This window comes from Natrix helvetica (genome assembly GCF_964273705.1).
Source record: "Natrix helvetica genome assembly, chromosome: W".
Taxonomy (NCBI): domain Eukaryota; kingdom Metazoa; phylum Chordata; class Lepidosauria; order Squamata; family Natricidae; genus Natrix; species Natrix helvetica.
In genome coordinates, this window is record NC_138555.1 from 773,159 (window position 1) to 793,549 (window position 20,391).

Consider the following 20,391-nt stretch of genomic DNA (forward strand, 5'->3'; position numbering starts at 1 on the left):
GCGAACCATCAGAAGAGCTTCCGAATTCCCTATTCTCTCACAATCATTGACACTCCAGGGTTTGTAGGCCCAAGAGACACAGAGCAAGACAACCTGGTTGAGAAGCAGCTCCTGGAGTTTTTCTCCACCCCTGGGGGCATTGACCATGTTCATGCCATCTGTTTGGTGGCCCAGGCCTTCCTTGCCCATCCAACACTTGCCCAGAAATGCGTCTTTGATTCCATGCTCTCCATGTTGGGAAAAGATGTGAAGGATAATGTCCAACTCTTGATCACCTTTGCAGATGGGGGAACCCCACCTGTTCTGGAGGCCCTCAAGGAGTCTGACCTGCCGTGTGCTCAGGATGAGTCAGGAATCCCTCTGCACTTCAGATTCAACCATTCATCCCTCTTTGCTCCCCGAGAATACGGAGGAATCTGTAATGCTGCTGCTGAAATGTTCTGGAAAATGAGCATTGAGACCATGAAGGATTTCTTTGACTCATTAGAGATGGTGGAGAGCAAAAGTTTAACCTTGACCATGGAGGTCCTCAAGGAACGTCAGAATCTGGAAGCTGCTCTTAGAAGACCTCCCCCTCCTAAGGTTGAGCAACTGCACCCAAATAGTTTCCAGATCAGTATTGATCCAGTAACCATTGGGAAGCCTTCAGTCTCCAGGTACCAGGTTGAATACCGGATTGCAGGAGACAATTGGAAAACTCTCAATACTGAAGGCCCTCAGGATCAATTCACCCTGGAAGATGTCCACCTAAATCTTCAGTATCAATTCCGATGTGCAGCCGTGACTCCAGGAGGGCTCGGTCAATGGAGTGAGGCGATCACTTGCATCTGTCCCACGGGGAAGCCTGCTGAGGTAACATGACAGGGAGAGGAGGAGCAGGGAGGAAGGTGAGAGGAGGAGGGGGAGGAAGAAGAAGAGAAGGAGGAGATGAGGGGAGGATGAGATGGTGATCCCAGAATCCTTGCTTGTCCCCTTCAGAGGTCTTTTCTCTCTGCTGCTCCAGAAATGGGGATCTTCTCCACAAAATGACAATTTAAACCAACTTGGTTTGTGTGAGAGTGAAGATTTTTGGACTCCTTGCCCTACTCTTTTTCTTTCTTTAATATTATTGTTATTGAATTTCAAAAACATGATTAAAAGATAAACAAGCAAATATCTACTACCTAGGGGGCAAATGACACAGAAACCAACCTGAAAGCAATAAAAAGAAATTATGAACAGCTAGGGAAGGAAGTTAGGGACTTAGGAGTACAGGTAGTTTTTCATCTATCCTTCCAACAAAAGGCCAACATCCAGCAAGACAGCAAAGGATTTCAGAAACAAACCACTGGCTTAAAAATTTGCCATCCAGAGAACTTTGGTTTCCTAGACTCTGGTCTGGATTTTCTTCATCGGGGGTGTCAAACTCGATTTCATTGAGGGCCACATCAGGGTTGCCTTGACCTCTGGGCAGGGTGTGACCAGGGTGGGCATGGCCAGCTCAATGTCATTCATGTCGGGGGTGCGTATGGTGGCCCAGGCGGGACTCGGGGGATCCATTGTCTCCAGTAGAGGAAGGCGAGACCAGGGAGAATGCCAAACTCTTGTCCTCCAGAGGAGCCTCGCCGTCTCTCTCATGCCCACACAGAGGAACCCTGGATGGTGGCGCAGGCTGTCCAGAAAGCTTTGCTAGCACTCTGCCAGCGAAAACTGAGCTCGGGAGGGGCACTCCATTTTCAGCTGCGATGGCCTCCAGTAGCACTCTGCCTATGAAAATGGCCACCACCAGATTGTAGATCAGCACCTGTCGGGCTGGGCTGGGCCGAGGCACTGTTAAGTAATTAGGCTCCCCGTTAGAAAAGCGAGTATGCAGACAAGCATAATGAGAGTGATATGGAAAAGCACACACAAACCAGCATACAAAGACACTGAATAGTATAAAAATATAGTAGTTTACTATGTAGAAATATAGAGGTATTCAGAGTCCAGTTAACAGTCCAAGTCACACACGGTTCAGTAATTCAGTTATCTAAATAGTCAGTATAGCACACAAACTATAGCTAAACAGTAGCAAACCACAATATCTCACTATACACCTGACCAGCTTCTAACAAAACAGAGAGAGAGAGAGATCTAACAACCATTCTAGCCTCCTCTTATAGCTGCTTGAGGTAATAAACCAATTACATTTCTCTAACATTTAAAGTAACAGTAACCATAATCATCTTAATATACATTGGCAAGCCAAGCCTAGGGTTACATCCCTAACAAGCACTGCTGGCCAGCCCTTTGGTGTTTCCAAGGCAGCCCCGTAGGCCAGATTTAAGCATCCCACGGGCCAGATCCGGCCCCTGGGCCTTGAGTTTGACACCCCTGGTTTAGACAGAAAAGTCCTATGTATCCCAGGTCGCAGCTCACACCTTTAAATATGAAACCCCCAAAGTGCAGGATCCAGAGAGTTGAAGAGCTGCATGAAAGGGGGTGGGGAAGGGAGCAGGATCAAGATGGACCAGCCTCCAGGGCAGTGAAGAGGGGGTGTCCCTCTTTTAGGCCCCTCCAATTCCTCCCTGTGTCTTCTGGGGAAAGGGAGTTCCTGGCAATCTCTGAGCAAGGCTGCCTTTTCATTGGCTGATTCTGTTTCCCTTTTCATCCAGAAATCCCGGGTTTTGTGCTGTGCGATGTGTCTGGAAATGGCAGGAGGCATCCGAGGTAAAGTCTTGGGCCCTGGAGGGGTGGCAGTGTGGGGTGGGAGCTACTGGGATGGAGGGGACAGGCTGTGATGGCCGTAGGCTGCTGACCTGGTTCCCTTCTTTGTCTCCTCTCACATTTCTGGTTGCAGGGCCTGAACGGAGGATCGTCCTGATGGGAGAAAGCGGACATGGGAAAAGTGCGACAGGAAACACAATCCTGGGAAGCCATGTCTTTGAATGCCATTCGGCCACCAAACTTTGCCAAAAGGAGGAGACGTGGCTGAAGGGCAGGAAGATTGTGGTCGTTGATACACCCGGCTTGGCTGATTCGCCTTTTCTTAAGCCTGATATGCCTGCCGTTTTCTTTTGGTTTAATCCTTGGAATCCAATCTTTTACCATGATTATATTACAACTGAAATTACAGAGTTTGTCAGCTTCTGTTCCCCAGGTCCCCACGTTATTCTCTGGGCCATTTGTCCTTTTCGTTTCACCCACAAGGAAGCAGCTCAGGTGATCCAAGAGATTTTGAGCCGTAAAGGCAAGAATTACGTGATCCTCTTGATCACTCACAAAGAGGAGCTGGGAGGGAAGGCGCTGGGGGAATTCATATCCGAGGGAGATCCCTCTTTTAGGGATCAAGTGTCCCAGTGTGAGAACCGGGTCCTTGTTTTTGACAACCGGGCCGAAGGAGAAGAACGAGAAGCTCAGGTGGCCCAACTGATGACCATGATTGATGAGCTGGTGCAGAAGAACAAAGATGCTCCTTGTTACATGGAAGACACAAAAAAGCAGATGTAGAGAACCAATGAAATAAAAATGCCTCCTCCCTGTTTTTGTCAGGCCTGCAGCCATGTTCCTTTTGGAATCTTTCGCCTGCTGCACTTCTATCTACTATGCTGTTTCTATAGTGGGGAAATGGGGGGGGGGATAGTGAGGAGTAGGATGTGAGGTAACCAAAATAAAATTCTTTCTAGAAGGCCAAGATCATCCTTTGTCTTGTTACCTCTGCACCTGACTGGAATAGGATGGGTGGAACTGCCAGCATGGCAGTGGGAGATGGGACCATGGGATGGGCTTGTGGGTATGGGGGAAAGATCGTGAACTTTCAACCGGGTGGGGAAAACAGGGAAGCTTTCAGAATTGGGTTTTCCCAGATGTGCCAATTGAAACTTTGAGGAATCCTTTGCCTCGGACTCTGATTTACTTTTGGGTGCTATTTGGAACCCTGACATTTTTCCTCTTTGAACTAGAGACCGGAAAAGCTTTCTAACTGAGCTTCTTTCCAAGGTGGCAACTCTGTCAAGGTCAACAGCTCTGCGTTTCCCTCCTTCTGTTCTGTGTTCTAATCCAGCCCTCACCATGTGACCTCCAAAGAACCCGAGTCAGAGATTCGTGGCTAAGCCAATTCCTTCTTCCAGAAACATGGTTTCTCACCTCGGGTGACAGGACTTTCTTCAAGGCCACCTGAAGATCCCCCACCCCCACCCGAGGACCAGCCATTCTTTAAGAGTCATGTCCCTTTGGAAGCTCTTTTGGGCTTCCCACCCACCAGTCCTTTGAGGTAGACCAGGCTGAGAAGCCACCAACACAATAAACATTAGAACTCTGTTTTACAGATAGGGATTGTACTAGCAGAATCTTGAAAAGGTTTCCCCTTCACTCCCTCTGACACCAAAGACCATCAGGAGAGGGCAGCCTTGGACTTCTGGTTGTACTTCTGGCACCCTCGGAAGCCTGATCTGCAAGCTCTGCAGTCAGCTCCGACCTCTCCCTGTCGGGGGGTTCAATTTTGGACCATCGCCCCCCTGAAGGGGGAGTGAAGTAAGGTGGGACTGTCGCATCTCTCCTCCCTGACTGGGAAAGCCCCCTCATCTGACGACTAGGATCAGCGGCAGTCAAAACGGCTGCCATGAAGGCGGGGACAGCCTGAATACCCAAGATTGTGCTGGAGAGAAATGAATGGAGTTTGAGCGGGGCGAGAAAATACTTTTTATTGGAAGTTGACCCTAGAAATCCAAGGGGAAAGCATTTTAAAGCTACTTGTTGAAGCTGCGAATGGGCACACAGGAAAAATAACCAAGAATTGAGGAAGGAAAAAAATCTGCTTTTTAAATAATAAATAGAAATTTGGTTCCTCAAAGCTAAAAGATGTGGTATTGAGAGGATTTTAAAATACTGGAATTAAAGTCCCAAATCTCTCTTTACAAACTTTGCTCAATTGCTCAATTATTGGATTTATAATTTAAGAATAATTTGAATAATTGAAAAAATAATTGAAATCGGAACTCTTAACACTATTGCAAAGAGTCTGAAGCAGACAAAAACGAGAGCGCCATTTGCTGACAAAAAGGAAAATGTGCAAACTTGGAAATCACTATTAAAAAAATAATAATGAAAATATGTGTTAAATGCAGACTTATTCTAAGACCACTAGAGAGCTGATTATTAACTAAGGACTTCAATTAACATCATTGAATATTATTGAACATATAAGGTAATTTGAAGAGGCGTGGATAACCTCCTGGTGACCTCAAACTGTTTGGACTGACCATTGATGAGACATTTACAATTGTGACTTGGAAGTTTGGCTTTTTGAATTAATGAACTCTGGACAGAGGGCTAAAAAAGAGTTTGACTAAACACAGACACAACATAAGACAGAAGTGAGGCGAATCTAAACAGAATGGAGGTTTTTCAAAGCATTGAGAAAATATTTGATCATATAGGCCAAAAATTGGCAAATTTAATGCAAAGAATAACGGACAATGATCAGGATCAGGAAGAAATAATGGAGCTCCCAGAAGAAACAGAGGGGAAAATGGAGAGAAACCAGCAAGAAGAGTGTTAGATCGGGTAATGAAAGGCACAAAAGGCTAGCGATAACAACAGCTCTTTATTGGTATAAGGACAGGCATCGAATGAATGCATGGTCAGACAGCTCCCTTTTTAAAGTGGAGCTGTCCGGCACTCCAGCAAATCAGGGGCCTCTCTGTTCCCGCCGGAAAAGAGAGGAACTGAGTTGAAACTACTATTGTCTTGCTGCAACCCGGGGGGGGGGGTTATCTAAAACCCCTCCCTCTAGGATGGAACATTCTAACGGGTGATGTAGTCCCGCAGGTAGGTGGGTCTTTGTGTCGTCCTGCTGGACCTGCGCAATTCAGTTGGTTGGTTTCCCTCACGCAGGTCAGTTCGACCTGCTGCTTCTCCGAACCTGTCCGAAGGAACCCTCTGGAATGTTTCGGAGGCCTCGGCTCGAACTTCTGGAGGTGGATCTTCCTGGGCCCCGTCGGAGTCAGATAAGTCCCTTGAAGCTTCCAGAGCGATCGGGCTGCAAAGGTGTCGTCGGCGTTTGTCGGAGTGAGGAGTTGGTCGATGTGCCTCCTCCAATGTCGCCCATCCTCGAGCCTGACGGAGTAGGACCGCAGGCCCGAGACTCCGACGATGGTCGCGGGTATCCACAGGGTCCCCCCTGTGTAATTGTGGGCGTAAACCGGGTCGCCTATGTTAAATGTCCAGACTTTGCCTGTGGAGTCAGGAGGTGTTTCTGAGGAGTAGTTGGGGTGTAGCCGGTCTAGGTGAGACCTGAGACGGCGGCCCATGAGGAGCTTGGCTGGGCTTCTGCCGGTGGTGGCGCTGGGTGTGATGTGCCGTATCAGTAGGTAATGGTCTAATCGCATTTGCCAGTCGTCCAGCCCATCCTGTTTAGGGCTTCCTTGGTAGACCTTACCATCCGTTCCACCTGGTCATTTGACGCTGGGTGGAACAGAGTGACTAGTGCATTTCGGATTCCCTGTGCCGCTAAGAATTCTTCAAATGATTTGGCCGTGAACTGTGGGCCGTTATCTGATACTAGCACATCAGGAAATCCGTGGGTCGCGAACAGCCTGCGTAGCACCTTGATGACTGCATCCGTGGTGGTGGATGTCATCAGGGCTACCTCCAGCCACTTTGAGAAAGCATATACGATTATGGGTCACTCCCCGGGTGACCCATGTGCAGAGCCTCTAACACGGCTACTAGTAGTTGCTTGGGAATGACTACCCGGTTCCCCCCACAGTAGGCACCCCCTGATGGCTGACAGTTCGTCCCGCTTTGCAAAATACGGTTTGAATTCAGCTCCAACCGGCCCCTTGGGCCACTCCCTCCACACCCAGTTCAAAGTTTGTTTGATGATGGGGTCCTTTGAGGAGTGGCGTGCGACGTCACTGGAGGAGATGGGGCCCGAGTCTAGGCAGTCGAGCAGGAGTACCAGGGCCTCGGGGGTGGAGTCGGTGAGCAGATCTGGTAGGGGGCATCAGCTTAGCCCGTCGGCGTGTTCCAGTGTGGTGCCTGGACGGTGGATGAGCCGGTAGGAATAGGCCGCCAGGAAGATAGTCCATCGGGTCATGCGGGGGGAAAGTGATACTGGTGTCGGGCGGTCCCCAGCCAATAGTCCCAACAGGGGCTTGTGGTCGGTCACCAATTTGAAATCCCTGCCGTACAAGTACTCATGGAAACGCTTGACTCCCGCCACTGCAGCCAGGGCTTCACGATCCAGCTGGCTGTAGTTTCATTCCGCAGTGGACCACGTCCTCGAGTAAAATGCGATGGGGGCTTCTGTGCCATTTGGCATCCGGTGGCTCAGGACTGTTCTGACGCCGAAGGGGGAGGCGTCACAGGTCAGCACCAGGGGCAGAGTCTGGCTGTATTGCACCAAGAAGGAGTCCGCCGATAACAGTCCCTTCACGGCGGCGAATGCCTTGGCCTCGGTCCTCCCCCATGTCCACTCCGCGTTCCTCGCTAGCAGGCGGTGGAGCGGTTCAGCAACTGTTGCTCTCTGCTTGAGGAACATGCTAATAACAGTTAAGGAGCCCTAGGAACGCCTGGAGTTTGGTCTGATTCCTCGGAGTAGGGGCTTTCCTAATAGCTCTGATTTTCTGGTTAGTTGGGTGGATCCTGGAACCATTGATCATGTAGCCTAGAAATTCTACCCTGGGTACATTTATTCTGCACTTTTCCTTTTTTAGGCAGAGGCCCTTCTTCCTGATTCTGTCTAGTACAGCACAAACTCGTTTGAAAAGTTGCACTTCGTTTGTGGCGGATACCAATATGTTGTCGAAATAGGGGATGACTCCTGGTATCCCCTGCAAAAGTCGCTCCATAATACTTTGGAACAGCCCAGGGGCGATACTAACACCGAATTGCAGGCGGTTACATTTGAACGCCTCCCTGTGTGTCACGATGGTTTGGGCCTCTGCAGTGGCGCCATCTACTGGCAGCTGCTGGTACGTCTGCGCCAAGTCCAGTTTTGCAAATATTTTTCCCGGGCTGAGGGAATGCAACAAATGTTGGACTACGGGTACGGGGTACGCACTTTGTTGTAACCGCTTGTTGATTGTGCATTTATAGTCGGCGCACAATCTGATAGACCCGTTGGGCTTAACCGGGGTCACGATCGGCGTTTCCCAGCAGGCGTGATCGACTGGTTCGAGGATCCCCTGGCTCACCAGTTTGTCAATTTCTTTGTCGATTTTTGGTCGGAGGGCAAAAGGCACTCTCCTGGGCTTTAGCCGAATTGGGGACACGTTTGGGTCTAGGCTAAAGGAAATAGGGTCCTCCTTGTACTCACCCAGACCGGAGGCAAAGATGTCCTTGAACTCCTTAAATATCATTTCCACGGCGTTCCCGATGGCAGTAGCGGCTGGTGCTTTTCCTGTCTCATTCAGCATGTTTACTTCAGCTACGACCATCCCCAATGCCTGAAACCAGTCCAGTCCAAAAGGCTTTGGAGATCGTCCCGGACCACGATTGCCTGTAGTTCCTTGGTGATCTGTTTGTAGCGCACTTGGAACGTGCCTTGGCCCACGAGGGGAACCAGGTTCCCCTGGTAATCCCGCAGACAGACGTCTGGGCATCTGAGGTCCTTCTTCTGTATGGTCAGGACCGTCTGTTTCAGGACCGACCATGAGATGATTGTCAGAGACGATCCGGTGTCGATCTCCATCTCGCAAGGGGCGCTTTCGAGGAAAACGGTGATCTTTAGTTTTTTGGGGAGGCTGGTTCAGATGTGCCGCACAAGAACCGTGATGTTCAGCTTCCTGATGTGACCCTGGCATCCCCGGGCCGTCCCTGTGAGGTTGGCTATCTGGTCGCCGGTTTCTGTCCTATTGGGGGGCCTCTGGTTGGGTTGCTGTCTCCGGCTCGGTCCCTTCTCTGCTCTTTCAGGGCGACAAGTGGTTGCAGGGAACTCGCTGCGGCACACTCTGGCGATGTGTCCCCTTCATTCGCACCACCGGCACGTCGTATCTCGGAAACGGCAGGTTGCTCTAGCGTGATCGCCTCCGCAGCTGGCACAGGGCAGGCCGGGAGACTTGAATTTCCGCGCCAGTGTTTCGCGGCTACTGTGCATGCGGTAACTGCTTTCCTCGTCGCTCTTGGAGCTCTCAGACTCGATGGCTTTGCGGTGGACATGGGCGCTCTTGGGTGCCTCCGTGGGTGCATGGAGGCGTTGGAGGATCTCCACGGACTTGTTCGCTGACTCGGCTGCCCTCGCCTCATCAAGAGCGATCTGGAGGGAAAGGTTGGAACTCGCCAGCAGCATCACCTGTAGAGCCCAGTCTTGGACCCTCATTATGATTCGATCTAAGAGAACATCATCCAGCTCACAGAACTCACAATGGACTGCGGCTTTCCGGAGTGCTGCTATGTACTCATTTATCGACTCGCCTTCCATCTGGTTCTGCATGTTGAAATGGTATCGCCGAATGTACTTGGACGGCTTCGGGGCATAGTGGGTCTTCAACGTCTGTTGTTATGTGGACCAGGAGACGGTGTGCAGCGGCAGCTGCTTGGAAAGGTTCTTGGTGGTCTCCAAAACTTCAGGGCCGCAGTAACCCAGGAACAGGTTCTTTTTCCGGGCCTCCGGGACGCCACAGAGATCGTCCGCCTCCAGGAAGACCTCGAAATGCAGTAGATACGCATCCCAATCGTCCGTGGCTGGGTTGAACTGAGGGGGTTGGTGTAGGTGACCATTGTGATTCTTTCTGGGTTCATAATGGCCCTGCTGTTGCCTTCCTGCACTCCAGGCAGAATGCTGCCTTGTGATCAAGCTCTTTTGTCAGTGAATTTCGCTCTTTTATCCGCCTAATTGCCTTCCAATCCCACCTTCGTCACCAGTGTTAGATCGGGTAATGAAAGGCACAAAAGGCTAGCGATAACAACAGCTCTTTATTGGTATAAGGACAGGCATCGACTGAATGCATGGTCGGACAGCTCCCTTTTTAAAGGGGAGCTGTCCGGCACTCCAGCCAATCAGGGGCCTCTCTGTTCCTGCCGGAAAAGAGAGGACCTGAGTGGAAACTACTATTCTCTTGCTGCAACCCCGGGGGGGGGGAGTATCGATAACAAGGAGATGTTGCCAAAACAAACAGTGATTAAGGAACTAAAATAGGAGGGAGATAATGTAAAAGATTTAAAAGGGAATGGGAGAAACAGGAAGAGAACTGGGGAAAAGGGATAGGAGGCGGAATGGATAGTTCTGGAGTTAGACAGTGGGCAAAGGTAGAGTTGGGAGGAAAAGTTAGATTGCATAGCCAAACAGAGGGAATAAAAGACCCAAGAAACAAATGTGGGAGGAAAACTAAAAAGAAAATACAATTAAAAGATCCGAAGCGGGTAAGAGATGAAGGATAAAGGAAAATAGAGCAAAATAATAATTTTATGAATACATTTCAATAATGTGTACTAATAATAGAATTATACAGGTTGGATTATTATTCTTGCAGTGTGACAGACATCAGGATAATATTGTAATATAGATGGATATGAAGAATGGGAAAAAATAGACTTTGAATGACTACTAAATGTGTATAAAAAGATGAATAACAGTGGAACTTAAGGGGCAATTAGGGAAATATCTATAAATATACGTATAATCTAAACATGTGTATTAATAGTAGAATTATATGGATTGAAGAACTGGAAAGAACATGAATAGAAATACCTGTATAAATGTATAAATGATTGGGACTGATACTAAAACTATAAAGAGATATTGAAAAAATGGAAGAATGAAGGATGGAACGTTGATTTAACTATGGAAATATGAACAGCAAAAGAGTGTCACATCTTTGAATATTATAGAGATATGAAAGGGGGTGAAGTTAAAAGAGGGATACAAAATAGTGGGGGGAAAAGTAATAATTATATATTATTATGTTAAGATATACAAAAGGACAGAAAGTTGGTTCGGAAATGAAGGGTGATTATAAAAAAACATGTATAAATAATATGAAACAATTGAAATGAAATGAAATATTTAGGAATAATAAGACTATGTTTATGTGTACTGAAATGTATGTTACCCAGTTATCACACCATTCACGCAGTGATATGTATAAAGAATATAAAAAATGAAAAATTTGATTGAATAAAAAATGAACGAGAGGGCAGCCTTGAGGTTCTTTCTCACCCCTTCCTGTTTTCCTGGGGCAACTTCATGTTTTCTTAACAGCTGCCTCAATTTTCTGCAATGCAGCCTCTGTAGTCCTTCCAGGGGTCAATGTGGACTCACTAGAGAGAGCATTTCTATTTCAACCTGAGGTCTTCTAATTAAATCTCCTCCTTTTTTTTTACAAAAGAGGTCGTGTATTTTGGGGGGGAGGGGAGGTCTGGTGAGGTTGGTCCGTTCAGCTGAATTTATACCATTCTACAATCCACTTACAAGGCAGAGGTAGCCCAACTCTTAGAACGGGTTCCTAACCTGAAAAGAGGTTGGAGATCAGGAGGAATGTTAATCTTGAGAAGATCAGACAGCCTGCGAGGATCTAGGGGGGTAGTTGCTCTGAGCAGGGGATGGACTAGATGGCCTCAAGAGACCCTTCCAGTTCTGAGATTCCCCAATTCATCCACCAGGAGCTCTTCTGCTCTGCTCGTTCTCCCCAGGGTCCCCATTAACAGTAACAGGGCTGGAAGGGACCTGGGAGGTCTTCTAGTCCATCCCCCTGCTCAAGCAAGAGATCCTATTCCATTTCACGCAAGTGATTGTCCAGTCTCTCCTTAAAAACCTCCAGTGAAAAACTCAAAAACTATAAGGCCTCCCTGCACCTCCCCCCCCTCTACTTTCCAATCCAAGGAACTGAGAAAGCAAAAGCATCTAAACCAGGGATCCTCAACCTCCGGTCCGTGGACTGGAACCGGTCCGCAGTATGCCAGAAACTGGGCCGCACAAACGAGCGAAGCCCCATCCACGGGATACAGGCTGCTTCAAATGCCAGAGTTTCTGAACCAACATTTTGGTTGCTAAGCAAGAGCGTTGTTAAGTGAGTTTCACCACATTTTACAAGTTGGCCACTCCCAGCCGGCCACATGGCTGGTAAGCCACTCCCACCTGGTCACAAGGCCAGCAAGCCACTCCCACAAAGCAGGCCACACCTGCAGAAGAGGTTCTAAAACTTTTTGAAACCCACCACTGCTTAGAGGGTAGGACAAGTGAGGGCTTCCTGCTTGAGGAAGACCCTCTGCTTCCCCCCTCCTCTCCCCCATCCTCAGAGACCGAAGAAGACCGTAAAGGATGGGGAGGAAAAGTTTTCCCCGTTTCAGGGACCTTTTTAAGGATAGGAAAAATGGGGGACCAGATGAGATGCAATCTTGCGAGAGAAAACTCTGATTGCTCCGAAGGGTTTTGCAAACTCTGGATTCCCATCGTAAAGTCTGCCAGCGGTTCCAAGGACGAGGAGACCCAGCAGGAGAGAAGAAGCAAAGGAGAGCAGTAGATCCATGGTCCACGAGGAGATTCCTCATCCCTCCAACCAGGCGAGGCCCCCAGAAGCGCCAAGACCTCCAAGTTGGCACAGCGGAGTGGAACTGGGTGAGGGGTGGGCTTCTCTGGTGCAAAGCAGGTCAAGTGAGGGATGTTGCGGGCAGCAGGTGAGGGGATGCCGCCATGGTGGATCTGAAAGGACAGGTGCTCTTTCAATGTAAGGACTCACTCTTGCTGGTAGTTAGGATCTTCCATATTGATAAATAAACAGATGATGATATCATCATTATAAGCAAAAGAAAATGGCGCATGAATCAATGGTCGGTTGCTTCTAGTTCAGCCCACTTCAGCCGAACCAGGAGTAGCTGTGGCGGTAGGTCCCACCCACTCACCCGGAGAGTTCTGTCCATGCGCAGAAGTTTTGCCCGTGTGTGAGAGAGACCGAACCGGTAGTGAAAAACCTGGCAACCCACCACTGGTGTGCATGGTTTCCAAAACCCTCGGCATAAAATGCACGTAACTGGGAAAAGTATAAGCTGTCTATAAAAAACATGAAACGGGTATTAGATGAATGTCAAACCAGAAGGTTTTGCAGCTGTAACTGCAAGCAGGGCCCAAAAGGGGCAATGGAGCTTATGCCAAGTAAAAGTTGGTTAAAACTGTGAAGCTCTGAACAGGAAAAGGGGAGGGGGAGGAAATGGGTCAGTGTTAGGGGGATAAAAGGACTGACAGGTGCCTTGACACGCATCCATTCCGCTGTACCTATATTTGCAAATACGTTAATAAAATTCTTTGCTACTTTCAATTTATTGTCTCGGGTAGTTCCATATGCAAACGTGAACTGTTTATCACAATATCATTATTTGTAAGCATAGGAAAATGAAGGTTTCCTATTTAGCTTGCAGACTTTGGATTCATTGAATGAGTTTACCAAAAATGTACGTATGGAGGAATATACACAGCCTCCTGCTACATACCTAAGCTCCCTTTCATGCTGAATAAACTACATGATTAATAGAAAACTGTCTTTAACTAGATTTTTAACTCCAAAAGCATTTTATTAAAATAAATTTGATAAAAATAAAAAAATCAGATTAAAAAAAATCGGATCTAAATTTTCAAAAATCTGATTCTTTTGATTTTTTTTAAATCGTTGATTTTTATCCACCCTGGGAAATCCGACTGGGGAAAAAATAGATGAATTATACTGAGGGAAAGGTGGAGAAATGAACCTGAGGGAAACAGAGAAATTAGACTGAGAGGAAAGGTAGGGAAAGGAGGAGGAAGGGAAAAGGGGAGACTGAGAGAAAGGGAGGGAAGCAGAGGAATTAACGAAGGAGCAGAGGGAATGAAGGAGAAGCAGGAGGAGGACACAGTGAGGGAGGGGAAGAAGGGCTCCTTCCTGCTGGGAGGAGACTTCATATGGGACTGGCTGGAAGGACAAGACAGCAGAGTCCAGGTGACCGAAGCAACTGGAGCTGCCTGAGCGAGGGACCAGGGTGGACTGGCAGCCATAACGACGGACTGTCGCAAGGGAAGGCACCTGGCTGGTTGGAAAAGAGGGCCAGGGGAACCGGACTCCAGCGACCCTTTCGGCTGGAAAGGCCTGGAAGCCGAGGCTGGACCGAACACCACAAAGCCGACTGGAGATGCCTGCAAGATGGACAGAGGCTCAATGGCTCCGTTGGGCACCATCTCAAGTTTTGATGAAATCCTGCAGACACGCCCGAAAGTCAGTGCGATTTCTGACAGCATCATCGGAGTCTTGGAGAGTCTGATCACAGGTGATCGGAAAAAATGACACAGAGACGCATAGACTTTAAACCACAGACTCTTTTATTGGGTATTATACCAGATACATACAATAAAGGCTTGAAACATTTGATCGTAAATGTTTCACCGGCAGCCAGAATTGTATTTGCAAAGAAATTGGAAAAATGAGAGTCCGAGGTCCTCCTCTGGACCCCTCCCCTCAGACCAACTGGGGAGAGAGCCCAGAGGGCTGACCGTGGGGTGGGGAGTGGGGAGGGTCTCTAACCTTCACAAGAGAAGATAGCGGGGGGGGGGGGGATAGGAGGAAGAGCCTCCTCCTTCCAGAAGACCCCCAACTCTTCTCCCTCTTGGAAAAGGGGGTTTAAATTTCAGATTTAAACAGATTGCAGATTCTGGGGGAACATGGCCCAAACTCCCAATGAGCAGAAGCAGCTCTATAGAGCAGGGGGGTCTCCAAACACGGCAACTTTAAGACTTGTGGACATCAACTCCCAGAATTCCTCAGGTAGCATGGTTGGCCGGGGAATTCTGGGAGTTGAAGTCCACAAGTCTTGAAGTTGCTGACTTTGGGAAAGGAGGAAGAGAGGTATTTGCTGCCCTCTGCTGGACGGTTGTGGAACTCATTTCTCAAACACATTTCCTGTTTCTTTTTTCTTGCAAAGAGGCTGCAGCGCTTCAAAAGAGGAAGTGAACTTTTTTGTTTTTTTCCCCCCTGGTCTTTTCACTTTCGTTTTCTGGGCGCCCGGAAGACAAAGCAGAAGACGGGGCTTTCCTTACAATTCCCAGGCTGAGCCTTGAACCCGGGACTGGAGAAGCAGAGCGGAGGTCCAGCCTTTGGAGGAAGTGGGCTGCAGCTGCTCCCCCCTGGACAGCTTTAGAGGGTCAGGCAGGTAAGGGGCTTCGCAGGGTCTCCTGCTTTGAGGAAGACCCTCTGCTTCCTCCATCCTTTCCCAAAGCCTCGCAGGCTGGAGCAGACCCTGAAGAAGACCTCAAAGGATGGGGAGGAAAAGTTGTCCCCATTTCAGGGAGACTTTGTAGGATAGTTAACCCAGAAGAGATGATGAGACTGGCAGATCCACTTGCTCCCCCCCCCGGTATTCCGGATCCCTCCAACCAGACTCCCGGGACCCCCAAGTGGGCATTTCACAGGGCCGCAGGGTGGAGGGGGGTGAGGGCAGAGCTCCTCCTGGGCCTGTGGGGGGAAGCGGGCCAGGGAGCAGCAGAGAGCAAGAGGCCTGTGGTCTCTGGGAAAAGCCAACGGAGGGATGGGACAGAGGAGATCCTAATGTTAGCAAAGTCAGTGGGGGAGGGGAGGGAGGCCAATGGAGGGAAATTAGTAGATGAGATCCTAACAGTGGGAAGGGGATCCTGAGATGTTTAGGATCCCGTCTTTCTTGTTAGGAAAGGCACCTTCAGGTTGGGGGGGGGGAGAAAAGCAAGTGGATTAGCAACAGGGGTGGCACAGAAGCCCCTGTGTTGTTGTTGGGGGGGCTTGTAATTTGGGGAGGGGGAGTTGCTCCTTTTCTGAAGGCTGCTGAATTCTCCCCTGGCAGCCAAATAAGGTGAGACCAGGAATCGAGATCAGGGAAGCAACATCTTCTTCCCACCCACCCCCACCCATCCATTATCCTCCTCAATTCCATCTTCCCCACCCACAATTCCAAATTTTGGTCTTCCTGGAGGGATCACACTTAGCCCTCTGTGGGGGGGGGGAGTGGAAGGAAGCGGGGATTTTCTCCTTGGTTCTATGTTGCTTCTCTCCTTGGTTGGTTTCAAACCATGGGTGGGAATTCATGAAAGGGAGAAAGAACTTGGAACTAAGGAGAAACTTCCTAACAGTGAGAACAATTAAGCAGTGGAACATCTGGCCACCAGACCTCGTGGGGGCTTCATCACTGGACCTCCAAGGTCCCTTCCAGCTTTGTGATTCTCTGATTCTGTAAGGGTCTCTTGCTTGAACAGGAGGTTGGACTAGATGACCTCTGAGGTCCCTTCCAACTATGTCCTTTTATGATTCTGTAAGGGTCTCCTGCTTGAACAAGAGGTTGGACTAGATGACCTCTGAGGTCCCTTCCAGCTCTGTTATTCTGAATCGGAATGGGAGGGGTTGCCGCCTAGAGACACCAAAGATGGACCCATCTTCCTTTTGGGGGAAAGTTCTGGAGAGGGTGGCTGTGTGGCAGCTCCAGAGGTTTGTGGAGGAAATGGATTATCTGGACCTTTTAGCAGTCGTCATAATTCAGGCTTGGATACGTGAGAGAAACGGCATTGGCTGCGCTTTTCAATGATCTCTGTACAAGATAGAAAGTCAACGTCAGGATTGTATTGTCCTGTGTGCAAACACACAACTAGTTGGTTGACAATCTAGAAAACAGACTGCCGTTGCCATTTCCACGGCTGAGGCAGAGCTTATAGCATTGTCAGAATTGTGTTCAGAGTTAACATGGTAGACACAATAGTTAAAGGATGTAGATATTGAAGTGAAGAGGGCTATACCAGCGTCTGAAGATAACACAACATGTACACAAATGGCAAGAGAACCAGTTTCTCTTTTTCCCGCCTTTTTTCTTCTGCGTCTGCTGTTCTGGGGTTTACCTGGCGATTTACCTCATGATGCTCCAGCTTTCGTGGCCACCTTGTTTGCCATATATTGTAAATATAAATTCATTTATATAAAACTTCAAGGTCGCACCAGAGTTTTCTGACTCGGTTTGGACACAGGCTGCAGAATTCCCTGACAAACCGAACCGACATCAGTGGGTGGAGGGTGGCTTGTGTCCACATCCTGCATCCCTTCAGAGAGTCATCGGTTAGTTCTGGCGTCCTCCAGAAGTTTCTCCTCTCTTACAGGGAACCTGAAGCTTCAGTGACACGCAAGAGCCGAACATGGCCCAGGCCGAGGACCCCATTGAGACCCCAGCCCTGGGCCGCCCCTTCCAGCTGGGGATGCTGTACGACTGCCGCAAGGACGCCCTCATCCCAGGTAGGAGCCGGAAGAGAAGAAGGCAGAGGGGCATCTCCTGGGGGAAACTCTGGAGGGAAGAAGGCTGGAGCTGCCATCAATGCACAGGCTCAGCCCAGGGACGCTTCAGAGTGGGATTCCTGGGCCCAGGGTCTGCTAATACCGTGTTTCTCCCAAAGTAAGACCCGGTTTTATTTCATTTTGGGTCCTGAAATAAGCACTAGGGCTTATTTACAGGGAGTGTCTTGCCTTTTTTTGAATGCCACCATGACGAGGCAGGGGTGGAAGTGAACGACACGCACACCGGCTGACCTTAGAGGCCCTGTGGCTCCACAGCACAACTGCCTTGCTGCGGCAGCACTGACAGCCACGTGCAGCAGGAATCCACATGGCCACTGGCTCACTTCTGGCACCAGAGCGGGAGGCCAAGTGACGGAGCCAGGCAAAATGCTCCGTTCGCAGGCACTCCATAGGCACCCAAACACTTTTTCCCCGGATGGAGAAATGAGGGAGACTTGAAGCTTCGTCTGCTTGCAAATGGGACACTTTGAAACAGAGCAATTAGTGTCCCATTTGCAAGCAGACGAAGCTTCTTCTCCCTCTGGATGAAAAGTGTGTGGTGGAGCTAGGAGGCGGCAGAGGCACAGGGGGGAGGTGGGCTATCCCAACGCACCATCCACTCCATCCCACCGTCTCTGGGCTTGCTTTTGGCTGCATGGAGTAGGCGCCCATGTGAGGATTGTTTTCCCCCCTCCCATGCCTCCGTCTCTGCCTGCTGCCGGTGTCACCGCACAAGCCTCCCACGAGTCTCCCGTGAACCAGGCAGCTGTGTGGCAAATACGGATCGCCTGTCTCCCACCCCCCAGACTCTCCCTCTGCGCTCAGGTTTAACGGTATCTGTACTGTTCTGGGGGGGGGGTTATTTTGGGGGTAGGGCTTATATTAAGCCCACCCCAAAAGATCACGCTAGGGTTTATTTTAAGGGGGGGTCTTATTTTGGGGGAAACACGGTAGCAGCTAGCCAAGCAGGGGCTTCTGCCTGTGAATCCATATCCACCCTTTCGCCAGGCACACAGCAGGGCACCCTTGACTGCCAATCACGGGATGAATTTTCCTCTCCTGAACCAAAGTCACTGAAATGGTTTGGAAAATGGTGTAAAAAAGCAGTTCAGACCTCACTCAGAGTGGTGAAGGGAAGAATGTGCAGGTGCTGTTCCTGAGGGGGTCTGAACAGAGAAGATGCATTAGAACCAGTGGTGGGTTTCTGCCGGTTTGTACCGGATTTGGCGAACCGGATGGTCAATGAACCCGGAAGTAAGTTCCTGACCCCCCCCTGTCACTCACTCGCTCGCCCGCTCGCTCGTCCCGCCCGTCTGCACTATCCTAGCCCCGCCCACCGCTCACTGATTGGCTACCTCACCAATTGCCTCGCCCGCCTCTAAGAAACCTATCTAAACCCACTTACCTTTTTTCCTGTTTGGCGCTCTATTGCTGCCTGCCGACTCCAAGAAGGTAAGTAAGCTGCAACTAAGCGTGGGGCGGGGGGAAGGGCTGCCATGAACCTGCACTATAAGCGAGTCCGGTGACCTTTTGCGGCCTTGCAAGGATCCCAGGCTCACTTATAGTGCCGGTCCGCCAGAAAGCACGGGGGTGGGAGGGGGTGGCGGGAGCTTATGCGGCGCGGCCGGCCCAAATTCGGGGCCCTTGCAAGGCCTTGGTGTTTTTTGCATCAGGGCGTGCTGCAAAAGAAAGGGTGTAAAGACCTTTTCCGGACTGTTGGTGGTGGAGGTGCGGGCCCGTGCTCACTAAAGCAAGTCCAGGGAAGTCCTTTGCACCAGCTGGAAAAGGTCTTCACTCCCCCCCCCTTGCAGCATGCCCCGATGCAAAAAATGGTGAGATCGTTACATTTGGGGCTGCTGCTGCGATGTCCAGGGAGGCTAAACCAAGCCCCGTGCCTCTCCCAGCCACTTTCGTATCTTCCCGGAGCTCCAAGAACCTTCGCACTCTTCTCCACGCACTCCTCGGCTCCTTGCGACAGCAATAGACGTCCAGAAGCGGCGGGGGCCGGAAACCCTAGCCCCAAAAGCCAATTCTGGACATCTATTGCAGTCGTGAGAAGCTGAGGAGAGCGCGGATAAGAGCGCGAAGGTTAGGGTTACTGGGCAACGTTTGTGTGTGTGTGAGGCTGGAGTTACGCCCCACCCGCCCCCTCCCTCCCGGGGTTCGAAGTACCTCAAAGGGACAGGCAGGCTGCCACAGCTCCACTGAAGACATTTCTGAGAAGAGAAACTTCTCCGGTTGCGCCCGAGCTGGTGAAGCGCCGGCAGCCGTCGCCCCATCGCCAAGGAGACAGTCAGTGAGGTGAACCGCGTGGTTGATCGGATCGCACGGGTGCAGCCTGATTGGAGAAGTTTCTCTTCTCAGAATTGTCTTCTCAGTGGAGCTCCTGAAAGGGACAGGCAGGCTGCCAGACTCCACCGAGAAGACATTTCTGAGAAGAGAAACTTCTCCGGTTGGGCTGCACCCGTGCGATCCGAGCAACCACGCGGTTCACCTCACTGACTGTCTCCAAACTAGGTAACATCATCAGTGCTAGAAGGGAGTGGGGTGGGGGCGGAAGGAGCAGAAAAGACAAAAAAGGAGAAAGAAAGGGAGAAAGAGGAGGTGGGGGATAGTGGGACCCTTGCTGCTTTCTGAGCTTGGTGGTTTTCTTACAGACATTTCATTACTAGAGAAAAAAACTGGTTTCATCTGCAGTCTTTTGGGGGGAAATTGTTAGTTTTTGGTGTTTTCCTGGCACTGTCATAGCTTGTGTGGGGGTGGGGGTGTAATGTCCCGCAGTTATCTACACATTAATAATGATCAAGTACTAATAATATTTCCTTATACATTTTAGTGACCTTTCCTTTCATAATTGGTGTTTTCTCTTATATTTTTAGATTTCTAATTGCTGTTTCTGTTAGTTAGCAATTGATAAAACAAATTCCACGTGAAAAAGTATTCAAAGCCTTCTTGATTTTAATTGTCAATTTATTCATTCTTGCACATTCTAATATTTATTCATTTTCATATCTTTGTTTTTTCCACTGTTGTGCAAACACAATTCCAACAGCTGTTAACATGTGTAAAATGAAATATGTATTTATTCCCTTTGAAATGCAAGTAGTAAGTAGTAAGCTACTTACCTTCTGTAAGTAGCTCTTTTATTGTTTTGTGTACTTATTTCAATCTTATTTAAGTAGTAAGT

At 49.4% G+C, this 20,391-nt stretch overlaps 2 protein-coding genes across 2 annotated transcripts in view; both read left to right on the top strand.

Annotated features, from left to right (window-relative positions):
* Positions 1-2,657: 2,657 nt before the first annotated feature.
* Positions 2,658-3,468, top strand: LOC309400328 (GTPase IMAP family member 4-like; the record flags this gene model as incomplete). The annotated part of the gene is made up of 2 exons (XM_081968741.1): positions 2,658-2,688; positions 2,819-3,468. The coding sequence occupies 2 exons, from the start codon at positions 2,658-2,660 to the stop codon at positions 3,466-3,468; spliced, it is 681 nt and encodes a 226-aa protein (XP_081824867.1).
* Positions 3,469-14,948: 11,480 nt separating this feature from the next.
* The window catches only part of LOC309400649 (uncharacterized protein), a 29,715-nt gene continuing 24,272 nt past the window's right edge, over positions 14,949-20,391 (top strand). Inside the window, exons 1-2 of the mRNA XM_081969214.1 lie at positions 14,949-15,072; positions 17,033-17,165. Of these exons, the coding sequence (XP_081825340.1) occupies positions 17,069-17,165 (97 nt within the window). The 5' untranslated portion in view covers positions 14,949-15,072; positions 17,033-17,068. The remainder of the gene's footprint in view (positions 15,073-17,032; positions 17,166-20,391) is intronic.